The sequence below is a fragment of the Trachurus japonicus genome, unplaced genomic scaffold (assembly GCF_045865225.1).
Source record: "Trachurus japonicus isolate A0001 unplaced genomic scaffold, Traja_1.0 AP029893.1".
Lineage (NCBI taxonomy): Eukaryota > Metazoa > Chordata > Actinopteri > Carangiformes > Carangidae > Trachurus > Trachurus japonicus.
The window spans coordinates 20,270-33,477 of record NW_028220026.1 but is presented as its reverse complement, the minus strand read 5'-3'; the positions used below and the strand labels follow the sequence as shown (position 1 = coordinate 33,477).

Here is a 13,208-nt window from a genome sequence, read left to right as displayed (position 1 = left end):
TCCAAGAGTCCTGATCCAGATCCACATCCCAATACAAAACCACGACAGCGTCAACAAACAACAAACAACAAACATTTCAACACATGAAACAAAACAAAACAAAACAAAATAGACAAAATAAAGGTCAGTATCAAAAAAAAAAAAAAAAACTACGACACCATCGTTACCCAGCAGCCCAGAGGAAGACGTCGGGACCGGGACCGGGACCGGGACCAGAACCAGGACCAGAGCCAGAACCAGGTCAGGGAGCAGCTGGTGGGGGGAGGGGAGAGGGGAGAGAGGGGGGGGGGGGCACTTAGCAGCTACAGAACCAGGACCAGAACCAGGACCAGGACCAGAACCAGAACCAGGACCAGGACCAGGACCAGGTCTTCCCCTCAGGAGCTGGAGGAACAGTAACAGTCAGACGGGTCCAGAACCAGAACCAGCAGCAGGTCCACTGGTTCATTTACACACAGTTCAGTCAGTCGGGACCAGATCGGACCGGGACCGGGACCAGGACCAGGACCGGGACCAGAACCAGAACCATGTGAAGTTCTGGTCCTGATGATCAGCGGAGACTTTGTGGACCTTTCACAGAGCGGTTGGTCCTGGTTCAGGACTCAGAAAACCACTTTAAACTGGACCAGATCCCAGACGGGTTCATCTGATCTGGATCGAACTGATGGAACTGGACTCTGGTGAACCCGGGTCTCAGGTCTCAGGACCCAGTTCTGCCCCCCCCTCCCCCCAACCCCCCCAGACTCTGGTTCTGGATCTCTCTCACACACACACTGGTTCAGTCTCACTTCCTGTGATTTTCAAATTAAAAGTTTCACCGATTAAAATTATTATTATTAGGATTAATTTTCCAAATAGAAAAAAAACAACAAAACTGGTCCGGTCCAGGATAACAGAGTCCAAACTGATCAATGAACTGATGAATTATTGATGACACACACACACACACACACACACACACACACCCGACCCCCCAGCAAAGAGAATCCAGACCCAGACCACCAGCACCTGAAGAGCTGAACCCTGGTTCAACTTGGACCAAAAAACTACAAAAACCTCTAAACCTCCAACCGAGAGAGAGAGAGTGAGTGAGTGAGAGAGTAAGGGGGTGGGTGGGTGAGTGAATGAGTGGTTGTCATGGAAACGACATGATTGACAGGCTGACCCCTCCCCCGCCGCATCGCGCCGCCGCCGCAACTCGCTCAAAGGCAACAAGGAAATGAGAGAAAAGAAGAATAAGAAGAAGATGATGATGATGAAGGCAGCAGCAGCAGCGGTGGCGGTGGCGATGGCGGCGAAGGGGGAGAGGTGAAGGTGTGTTAGTGTTGGCGGTCCGGTTCCATCCGGTTCCATCCGGTTCCGTCCGGTCGGGTCCGGTCACTTGAGGTCCAGCACCATGCTGGCCGGGTTCTCCAGGTATTCCCGCCACAGGTTGGAGAAGCGGCACATGGTGGCGCCGTCGATGATGCGGTGATCCGCCGACCAGCTGACCGCCATGATGTGAGCCGGGACCACCTGACCGCCGGCGCCGAACCGGGGCAGCACCTGAGAGCACACACACAAACACACACACACAGCGTTGGAATTAGCATTCGGCCCCAAGTTTAGTCAAGAACGCCCCAAAACTCATTTTAAGAGCCATTTTGCCCTTTTATTTTGGTGTTTATTTTTGGTGTTTTATTTTGGTAGATTTTTGGTTTGTAACTTCCGCTCATACAGGAAGTGATGTCAAGCACTACGGGTCACAAGGGGTTCTTTGATTGAGACGAACAAAGCACAGGTGTGGTTGATGGAGCACACGTTTCTTTACCGTGACATGGCCTGACAGTGCTGGAGTTATTATTTTGTGGAAATAAATCAACTTTGAGTTAACATTGAAACCTTGGTTTGGACTGGTTTTAATTGCACCCATATGCGCAACATCGTGTTATCAGCCACTGTGTAAGTGACTTTATTTTTATGGTTGGAGGAAGAGAAAGGACACTTCACTCATGCTCCAGTTTCCAACGGTTCCGGTTTTCGGTACTTTTTGTGTGTGTGTGTGGTAATTAAAGTTATTTTGTCTATAAAGAAAATAGGCAAAATTCTGACTTTTGAATATTTATTTCTCAACAACATCACAACTCCTCAGCCTTTTAGTATTTTTTGATTTAAGGATGAGCAATTATTTTCAATAATTGAAAAGTCATTCAATGAAAAAAAAGGCTGTGTGTGGGTGAGAGGAGCAGGGAGAATGGACATTAGCTGACTGGGCAACGGCAACAAATTCACATGCTACTCTGCTTTTCTGGGGACGACACAAGTAGCAGACGATGCCCTTCTCAACCAGAGTACCAGTAACTTTGCTTGTTTTAACAGCAGGGCTCCAGACTAACATTTTTCACTAGGAGCACAGTGGCCCCTAACTTAAAATTTTAGGAGAGCAAGTAGGCAATTTAGGGGCGCACACTTGTAAATTGATTTGCAGGGCAAGTATTCACAATACTCACACACATTGACCTGCCACCTGTAATTACAAACATCAGATTTTTTGAGTCTCTCCTTTCATGTTTCACCAGCGTTACAAAACAAAAGACAGGCAAATTCACTGGTTGCACATACGGCACAAGTAGATGAAAAATTTACTTGTACTGTCCCAAATTCTAGGGGCAAAATGCCCCCATTTAGGGGCAGTCTGGAGCCCTGTTTACCAGTGAAACACAATAATCAATAGTGTTATTTAAAAAACACTTTGCATGAGTGTTTATTTTGCACAATTAACCTACTCTATGTTATAGGCATATTTAATTTGAATGTTTAATATTGGGCCGCGACCCTCCACCCCGATTCATTTTTGGCCCTTCACTGAGAAGAATTTGGGCACCCCTGATCTAACGTGTCTTAACCCGGCGCTCAGTTGATCAATAAACAACGTCCGATGTTATTATAGCCCATAAGTTTAAAGGAAAAGTGCAGTTTTTTACAACCTGGACCATATTTCTTTTTTTTTTTTAATTTTAAGTTTTTTTTTTGGTGGCTTTTTGCCTTTTTATTGATAGCACACAGTAGAGATACACAGGAAAGGGGGAGGCAGAGAGACGGGGAATGACAATGAGAGGGCTGCCCGACGCGGGATTCGAACCGGGGCCGCCTGCGGTGAGGACTGTAGCCTCTACATGGGGCGGCCGCTCTACCCACTGCGCCACGCACCGCCCCAAACCTGGACCTTATTTCTGACATAAAATCTGGTCGTTTACTAACACATATAACTTTGGTGTCATTAGGATCCTTTAGACGATATTTAGATCCATTCAGAGCTGTGTATATCCACATAGTGGGAGTGATGGGAGCACCGAGATGCAGCCTCTAAATAACATTATCTGCCCCGAAACTCGTTCATTTCAACAGTATTATGTGTTAATTCACTAGCTCTAATTACCTTTTTTTTAATGGCCCCCACACATTTTGAAAATGGCCTAATTTTTCTTAATTTCTTACCCTGCAGGAGGGGCTTATCTAAGTACTTTGATGTTTGATGTCTGCGGTGTGTTCATAGGTCGTTGGAAAGTCTGGAACTCACCTGCATCTTCCCCAGCGCTCCGATGGCGACCTCAGGAGGGAGGATGACTGGTTTGGCGTACGTCCCTCCGATCTACAACACACACACAGAGGAAACAGGTTGTGGTTAGAGCGGGTCTAGAGTCCGTCTCCGTCCTCAGAGCGGCGGCGTCTGGACTCACTGATCCGATGTTGGACAGGGTGAACGTTCCCCCGTCAGCTCCGACGTTCCCAGCTGCCCCACGGCGCCGAGCGTCTGCAGCCGGTTCAGCTCCTGGGCGATGTCGAACACGCTGAGCAGCTGCACGTTCTTCACGTTGGGCACCAGCAGACCCTGACTCGTGTCCATCGCCAGCCCGATGTTGTGGGACGCCTGAGGGCAAAGAGACACACCAAGGTGATTAGATATAAATGATGTCAAGTAACCGGGTCAGACTGATCCAGACCCAGTGATCTGATCGGATTCTGGGAAACCTGATCAATGACAACTGATTAATGATTATCTGACACATAACAGGTCTGATCTGCTGTTAAAGGGATATTCAGCTACAAATTCAGTTGGGACAGACTTTCAAACCAAGAACTTTTTTATCTGGGCCAGATGTTTTCAGTGACACAAACATACGAAATGTAGAGAAAAAGGGTTATTTTCTGCCTCTGCGCTGGTCTCTAGGGCTGTTTTCGACTAAGGATTTTCATAGTCCAATCTGATTCGTCAGATTTTGCCGTAGTCGACTGATCGTCAAACCTTTTTTTTTTTTTTAGATAGCAGCAAATTTGCAACTTTTTCCCGTTTCAAACAAAAGAGCTAAAACACCCCAAAAATATGGTAGGTGTAAAACAAATACCTTTATTTATTTTCCACACTTTGGATGATTTTTAGTAGGCATTGTGAGCCAGGGTATGCGTTTACTGTATGTTACGTTGCCCTGGACAACGCTCCTTTTGCTCGGACTGTGAGTGGCAAATCAAACATCCCTCAACGTGGTGAAGATAGCCTGCACCGACAATTAAAGGTAACGAACCTACTGCTATGACTATAGGGATTATGGCAATGGGCCAATTTGCCAAAATGTTGAATTGTCCCTTTAAATATCTGGGGGAGTAGGAGTGATTCTTAGACTTGAGAAAGTTGATAAAAAGCTTTAGTTCTTAAGTTTGAGAGTTGGACTAAATTCCACAAATTCTCAACACTAAAATTCTCTAAGACTCGGACGACTTGGAAATTCAGTTTACAGCACATAGTACTATGGTAACTCGGCTCTGACACCGGCATTTAAGATTCAGTTCACTAAAGGTGTGACTAAGACACTTGATAACTACCTTTTAAAGGGATAGTAGCATTTTTTTTAAAGTGGGGTTGTATGATCTACAAATAGCCCCTAAGTACTTTAATTGCAGTAGAAGACTCTCTGCATTTTTCCCAGCCCTTCAAAGTGCAGGAAAAACACAGTTTTTATTTGGACCTAACCAATTCACGTATCCCTCCGCCAGGGTTAGCGCCCCCCGATCAGCAGTTGGTTAGGTCCAAATAAAAACTGTGTTTTTCCTGCACTTTGAAGGGCTGGAAAAAATTATATTATAACGAACAATGGAACTGTGTATTTTTTTAGGGGCTATTTGTAGATCATACAACCCCACTTTTAAAAAAATGCTACTATCCTTTAAGTGCATCTTTCAGTCAATAATTTGTTTTACTCATAAGTCGACTCCTATCCGGCCCCTGGTCCGTACCTGGTCAGGGAGGTGGTCCAGCTCCCGGTTCATGGCCAGCTCCAGTCTCTCCAGACTCTCACAGCCGCTCAGCTCCTCGGGAACCACCTGCACTCGGTTGTAGCTCAGCATCAGCTCTCTGAGCCGCGTCAACATCCCTGAGACCAGAACCAGAACCAGGAGGACACATGGTGAGACCGGCTACAGGGTCGGTCTTTGACCTGTCGGAGGTAGGCTACTGACCGATCTGTTTGGGGATTTCAGAGACGCCGTTGCGGGACAGATCGAGCACCAGGAGGTTCTGGAAGCTGGAGATGAAGTGAGGGATCTTCTGCAGTCCGGTCCGGTGGAGCTGCCACTCCTGGACCTGGTTGAGCTGGACCAGACAGCCCGGTAGGACCTGCAGAGACAAACACTCACATCAGACCAACGGCGTCATTTATGATATAAAAAAAAAAAAAAATTACTGGATTAATCAAACAATAATCGATTAATTATCAACTATTTTGATAATCTAATAATCAGTTTGAGTAGTTTCTTAAGAACAAAAGTCCAAATTCTCTGATTTCAGCTTCTTCAATGTGAATATTTCTGGTTTCTTTGTTCCTTTATGACAATAAACTGAGTCTCTCTTTGGTTTGTGGACAAAACAAGACATTTGAGGACGATGTCGTCTGGTGGTTTGGGAAACACTGGTTGATGTTTTTCAACATTTTTTTAACATTTTATTGACCAAACAACTAATTGGTTAATGGTTTAAATAATCGACAGATTAATCAATAATGAAAATTATCCTTAATTGCAGCCCTACCAAAAAGTAACTGAGTTAGTAACTGAATTACTACATAATAAAAGTAACAATTGCGTTGCTTTTTTAAATATAAAATGCTGAAATATGTCAAATTACTTGAACTCATCCCAGTAACCTCCCTCCCAACTCTGGAGTTGGTTCGTTCCAGATACATGTTTTTTTTTTCTACTACCGTAGTTGGTTTATGGACTGAAAAAAAAAAGTCAAACGTACACTTTAACAGATGTATTATTATTTTATGATGGGACTTCTTGAGTCAAGTAATGGTGCATTTTATTGTCAGTAACGGTAACGGCGTTATAGCGGGGGAAAGGTAACTTTTTTGATTACTGTCACTGAAAAAGTAGCGTCGTTAGTTACACCGTTATTTTATGATGTGATATTCCCTGGTCATGATTGGTCTAGCCCATATTCTAATACGGAAATGACAAAATAAAGAGGCAAATAAGCCTTGTCCTTTTATCAAAGTTAATGATTTTGCACTTTTCCACGCATACGCTGACTTTTTTGCTTTAAAAAATCCCTATACAGACAGATATCTTAACCTCCCCCCCAAATGTTTAACCCTAAGCTAGGCCCCTGCATCAGACCGAAGACTGGACCAGGACAATAATCTGATACCTTCCACTCCTCCTGCTCGATGCGGAGCACCAGCCGTCCGTCCTCGGTCTGCAGCTTCTGTCTGAGTCGAGCCAGAAGGGCCCGGTCCTCCCAGACCCCCAGGCTGAGTCTGGAGCGCCGCTCGGTGCCGCTCCTCCTCCTCTGCTGCTCCTCCTCGTCCTGCTCCTCCCTCCTCCTCTTGATCCGGGTCTCCCACAGAGCTCTGACCGAGCTGATGGAGCCGCACACCGCCACGCCCCCACCATGGTCACCACGACGACGACGACGTCACAGCGCCGCACGGGGGGACAGGCGAGATGACCTCTGACCTCTGAGCTGCAGCCTCGCTCTCCTCCTGATCATCCTGTCGTTATTGATTATTGATCATTTAAATATCTGGGAGAGTATGAGTGATTCTTAGACTTGAGAAAGTTGATAAAAAGCTTTTATTCTTAAGTTTGAGAGTTGGACTAAATTCCACAAATTCTCAACACTTAAGACTAAAATACTCGAAGACTTGGAAGTGAATTCAGTTTACGGCACATAGTACTATGGTAACTCAGCTCTGAGATTATTGATCATCACCAGAGGAACAAATAAAAAACATTTAATTTATTTAATCTAATTTCTATTTTGCTAAATAACTTGAAAAGAAAACAGTTTTTTTTAAATTATTTATTTAATTGAGGCCTGTATTTCACCTCATGATGTAATATTTTGTAAAATCTGCCACATTTTGTAATAAACTTCTTGAATGCAATATGTAATAAACTTTGCTGTATTTTGTAATAAGTTGTTGCATTTTGCACAAAATTCTTACATTTTCTATATAAAAAAGTGCAACACTTTTATTTTGTAACTAATGCAATATGTAACAACTTATAACAAAATGCAACAAGGTTTATTACCTATTGCGTTTAAGAATTTTATCACAAAATGTGGCAGATCATTACATCATGAGGTGAATTTTTTTTTGCATTATTACATAATGAATATATCTATATCTTAAATTAGTCTTTGTATATTTATTTTATCCTTTTTACTTTTTAAAATGATTAGGGAGAGATTCACCTATATTTCGTTGTACTTCGTTGCTCGATGACAATAAAGGAAAATAGAAATTTACAATATAACAGAAAATCCTCATTTTGGTGAAATTACAAGTTATTTATTTGATTTGATTTATTTTCCATTTATCTTCACGTTGTCAGTTACACAGAATGAAAAAAAAGTACATTTACTCTGAGTGTATCTTGTTAGTTGTATTTTCATTAGTGCTGTAGTATTACAGTGCAGTAATATAACAATGTAGTGTTATTGTTGTGTAGTATCACAGTAATGGACTGTTGTGTTACAGTGTTGTGGTACTGTAATCTAACAGTGTTGTAGAACTACAGTATAATTACAGTAGTATTATCATAGCACCACTGTGTTATTGTAGTACTGTAGTATTACAGTGTTGTATTATCAGAGTACAGCTGTACAGTGTTGTAGTAGTATCACACAGTACCACAGTGTTGTGTTGTAGTCGGTGAACACTGGTGTCATGTTGTAGTTTAGTTCTGTTCTGTATAGTTCTGTAGTTGTATAGCTATTGCAGTACTGTGGTACTCCAGTATAACAGTGAGGTAGTATTATTACAGTGTAGTAGTATTGTATTGCAGTATTATTGTAGTAGTACAGTCTCAGTGTAGCAGCTCTCACCTTGTCTCAGCGCAGCGGCAACAGTCGTCGTCCATGCTGCTGAGAAATTTGACCTCAGATCAGATCAGCTGCTGGTTAATTTTAGTCAGAGTCTCCAGGTCACGTGACCGACAGATACCCCCACCTCTTACCCCCCCTCTTACCCTCTTACCCCCCCTCCTACCCTCTTACCCTCTTACCCCCCCCTCTTACCCTCTTACCCCCCCCCTCCACTCAGAGTCACATGACTGGGCCGGTCCTGGGTCCTGGGAGAGGAGTCGGGGTCTCTCAGCCAATCAGAGCGGAGGACCTCCCACCTCCTCTCTGACCTCTGGAGTTGTGTGTGTCCTCCTGCACGTTGGGACGTTGTCATGGTGACGGCAGCATCTGGTCCACACACAGCAGCGCCCCAGATCAAGGATGGGATGTAGGAGCTCAGTGCATCATGGGAGTTTGGTGAAAGAAGCTAAAATGAGTCGTAGCAACAAGTAATAAATATTTGTCACATGGGGTAAAGACATTGGCCTTTGGTCAGCCCTAGATATTATGGTATTAAACTACATCTTTTTATTTAACTAGGCTAGTTAAATCACAGTAGCATACTGATGTGTTGAACTTACAGGCTTGTTACTAAGTATGTATTAATTATCATGATAAATAAAACTCCACCTCACACAGCTCCATGTTGTCTCTGTGTGGTGTTCAGGGACAGTCAGGACAGTCTGAGGACAGACAGCTCTGAGGTTGAAGTTTATATTAATGCACCGTGACACAGTGGCAGGTCTCTGTACGTCTTCACCACAGATCACAGATCAGATGTTCAGCTGGAGGAGGAAAACTCAGCTGTTCTCGGTTCCACCGCGACGTGCGCCTGGCGTTTGTTTTGTTTTTTTCTCCATATTAAGCTCCGGTAGCGACCCAGGTAAAATAGGGGAGGACGCTGTGCAGCTTCTGCTCACCTGACTCTGTGCAGCTTCTTCATTAAATCCAAACAGTCCGACACAGCGACGCACTGCTCCTCTTTGACTCTAAAGTCTCAGCAACTGGACTTATACTGAGTCTCCAGACCAGTTGGACCAGTCCCAGCCTGGTCAGATGCGTAGAACTGATGAAGCCTCTTGGATGAAGGTGAAACGTCTTCAGACAAATAACTAAGTCCAGTTGCTTTCGATTTAACCTCCTTTGAAAAAATAAAAATAAAAAATGTTGTAGTGAAAATGATTTTTTTTTTTTACACGAGTCAAAACGAGCGTCAAATCGCGTATCTCGCGTTTGGTCGCGCGTCAAAGCTCGCGCGAAAAAAAAGCGTTCCTCGTGAAAGAGACGAAGACGCGATGGTCCCGTCGCCATAAAAGAATCGCGTGTATTGCGTCGCAAAAAAAAAAGTCGCGTATACCGCGTCTCGCGCCTAATCGCGTCTCGCGCCTAATCGCGTCTTTGCGTCACGGCCTTTTACACCGCGGACGTAACGAATAAACGGTGACGGTGTGAACGGACAACATAGAACAGGACCAGACGTGGCGTTGTTTCCTCTTTTCACCGACAGCTCCACTCTCCCTTACTTACACTAACTACTGTTATTGTTGAGGCCAGAGAATTGTGGGATTTGTAGTTTTTGACCAATCGCAGGTTGTGCTCTTTCTGTTTTTGTGATTTTCCCGGTTCACACATGTATTTTTTTTTAGGGGCAAATGCGAGTGAAATGCTCGCCCATGGTGGGCATAAGAACATTTAAGACCTGTCTAAAATTATTTAAGACTTGAACACAATAATTCAACAAATTTAAGACATTTTAAGGCCTAAAATTTAGATTTTCAAATTTTTGACTTTTTAAGACCCCGCGGATACCCTGTAACTATTACCCCTGGCAAAAAATGTATTTAATGAAATTTAATTTAATTTTAATGAAAAACATCTGATACAGGATATAAATCCTTTACATCAGACTCAAATAAATAACAACATACAAAAATTAAACACAAATATACCAACTACATACATAATCACTAAAATACATATAACAGAATAATCCCCAAAAATCTCAATAAAACTACAAAACAAAAACAAGAAAGAGAAAGAGAATTGTATTGTTCTGTATATAATTATATATATATACCGTATATATATATAAAGCAATTAAAAAAATGTTTTTTTCATTGAAAGAGATTACTGTTTCATTTATACTTTGTTGGATTGGTTTTTTGTTTCTTCAGTGTTTTTTAAACAGCCAGAAATGATCTCATCTGGTCTGGCTGTTTAAATAGATTTTAAAAATGCAAATATACAGTACATCAGTCAAATACATTGGGAACATTTCCCCATGTGTTTCAAATTTAAACTTCAAATCTCATTAAATTTGCTAATTGTTGGGAAAAAGTTCTTTAATTGTGAAATAATCAAAACTTTATATATTCTACATTATAAATGTTGTTTATTTGACCAGATAACATTTAATTTAAATCCCATTTTGTTCCTGAATCCACCAAACTGCTGGGATCAGAATAATCCTGATGTTCTGGATCAACGTTTTCCTGATCCGACTAAAAAGCTCTGAACGACACAAACTGATGAAGGTTTGATCCATTTTCAAGATTTGATCTGATCAATGATCCAAAATCCGATCAGTTTTTAACCCTTTGTAACAACTGGGTCCAGGACCAGAAAGTGACTTCTCCCACGTTCTCTGAGGAAACTGAACTCACCACAAACGACTCAGACTTGGTTCACTTCAACTTTATTGAGTTTTTTTTTCTTTCTTTTTTTTTCTTTTTTCTCGTTTGACCAGGGTTCAGACACTTCACAGTTTATGAGTCGGACCAGAACCAGAACCAGAACCAGAACCAGGTCCAAGAGTCCTGATCCGGATCCACATCCCAACACAAAACCACGACAGCATCAACAACAACAAACAACAAACATTTCAACACATGAAACAAAACAAAACAAAACAAAATAGACAAAATAAAGGTCAGTATCAAAAAAAAAAAAAAAAACTACGACACCATCGTTACCCAGCAGCCCAGAGGAAGACGTCGGGACCGGGACCAGGACCAGGACCAGGACCAGGACCGGGACCAGGACCAGGACCAGGACCAGAGCCAGAACCAGGTCAGGGAGCAGCTGGTGGGGGGAGGGGAGGGGAGAGAGGAGAGAGGGGGGGGGCACTTAGCAGCTACAGAACCAGAACCAGAACCAGAACCAGGACCAGGACCAGGTCTTCCCCTCAGGAGCTGGAGGAGCAGTAACAGTCAGACGGGTCCAGAACCAGAACCAGCAGCAGGTCCACTGGTTCATTTACACACAGTTCAGTCAGTCAGGACCAGATCGGACCGGGACCAGGACCGGGACCTGGACCAGAACCAGAACCATGTGAAGTTCTGGTCCTGATGATCAGCGGAGACTTTGTGGACCTTTCACAGAGCGGTTGGTCCTGGTTCAGGACTCAGAAAACCACTTTAAACTGGACCAGATCCCAGACGGGTTCATCTGATCTGGATCGAACTGATGGAACTGGACTCTGGTGAACCCGGGTCTCAGGTCTCAGGACCCAGTTCTGCCCCCCCCCCCTCCCCCCAACCCCCCCAGACTCTGGTTCTGGATCTCTCTCACACACACACACACACACACTGGTTCAGTCTCACTTCCTGTGATTTTCAAATTAAAAGTTTCACCGATTAAAATTATTATTATTAGGATTAATTTTCCAAATAGAAAAAAAACAACAAAACTGGTCCGGTCCAGGATAACAGAGTCCAAACTGATCAATGAACTGATGAATTATTGATGACACACACACACACACACACACACCACCCACCTCCTCTCTGACCTCTGGAGTTTCTGACCGCGTGTCCTCCTGCACGTTGGGACGTTGTCATGGTGACGGCAGCATCTGGTCCACACACAGCAGCCCTACAGAAGAAGGATGGGATGTAGGAGCTCAGTGCATCATGGGAGTTTGGTGAAAGAAGCTAAAATGAGTCGTAGCAACAAGTAATAAATATTTGTCACATGAAGTAAAGACATTGGCCTTTGGTCAGCCCTAGATATTATGGTATTAAACTACATCTTTTTATTTAACTAGGCTAGTTAAATCACAGTAGCATACTGATGTGTTGAACTTACAGGCTTGTTACTAAGTATTAATTATCATGATAAATAAAACTCAACCTCACACAGCTCCATGTTGTCTCTGTGTGGCGTTCAGGGACAGTCAGGACAGTCTGAGGACAGACCCCACATAGCAAAAGGAGTCCGCTTCCGGAACGGACCCGCGAAACGGACCCGTGTCGGAGTCCACTTGCACTCCGTGACGGATCCGCTACGAAGGCGGATCGCGGACCCGTCCTGGATCCGCGCTGCATCCGGTCCGCATCCGCGATTTAAATCATACCTCCGCGGCGGGTCCGTTCGGGGCCCGCAAATCCGCCGCGGATCCGCAACGGACTCATAATAACCCTCTGGCCCGGATCCGTTTGGGACCCGCAACGGACTTATAAAATACCTCTGGCCCGGGTCCGTTCGGGACCCGCAAATCCGCCGCGGATCCGCAACGGACGCAAAAAAAACCTCTGGCCCGGGTCCGTTTTGGACCCGTTCATCATTTTCAAAATCTCCATAAAATAGCTTAAACTAAAACTATAACTATGCCTAGCCTAGACTTCTACACCAAGCTTAAATCTGCATTGCCTTGCATTTTTAACCCAGCACTATTGTCAATATACAGAAAAGGTTCAAGTCAAGACATCAACTTACTGTACAAAATGAGGCTACAACTTCAATGAAATGTGAAGCTAAAATATCAGAAAATGAATAACTGGTGAACGACAAGAAGTTCAATACAAATATTGTTTATTCTTTTAAA

At 43.7% G+C, this 13,208-nt stretch overlaps 1 protein-coding gene across 1 annotated transcript; it reads right to left on the bottom strand.

The window, feature by feature from the left end:
* Positions 1 to 1,377: 1,377 nt before the first annotated feature.
* On the bottom strand, positions 1,378 to 8,400 carry LOC146960865 (uncharacterized). The gene is made up of 8 exons (XM_085771985.1): positions 8,366 to 8,400; positions 6,683 to 6,920; positions 5,494 to 5,650; positions 5,272 to 5,408; positions 3,720 to 3,910; positions 3,560 to 3,631; positions 2,500 to 2,506; positions 1,378 to 1,545 (listed from the first exon to the last, which is right to left on the bottom strand). Exons 1-8 carry the CDS (start codon positions 8,398 to 8,400, stop codon positions 1,378 to 1,380), a joined length of 1,005 nt encoding a protein of 334 aa, XP_085628111.1.
* Positions 8,401 to 13,208: the final 4,808 nt, after the last annotated feature.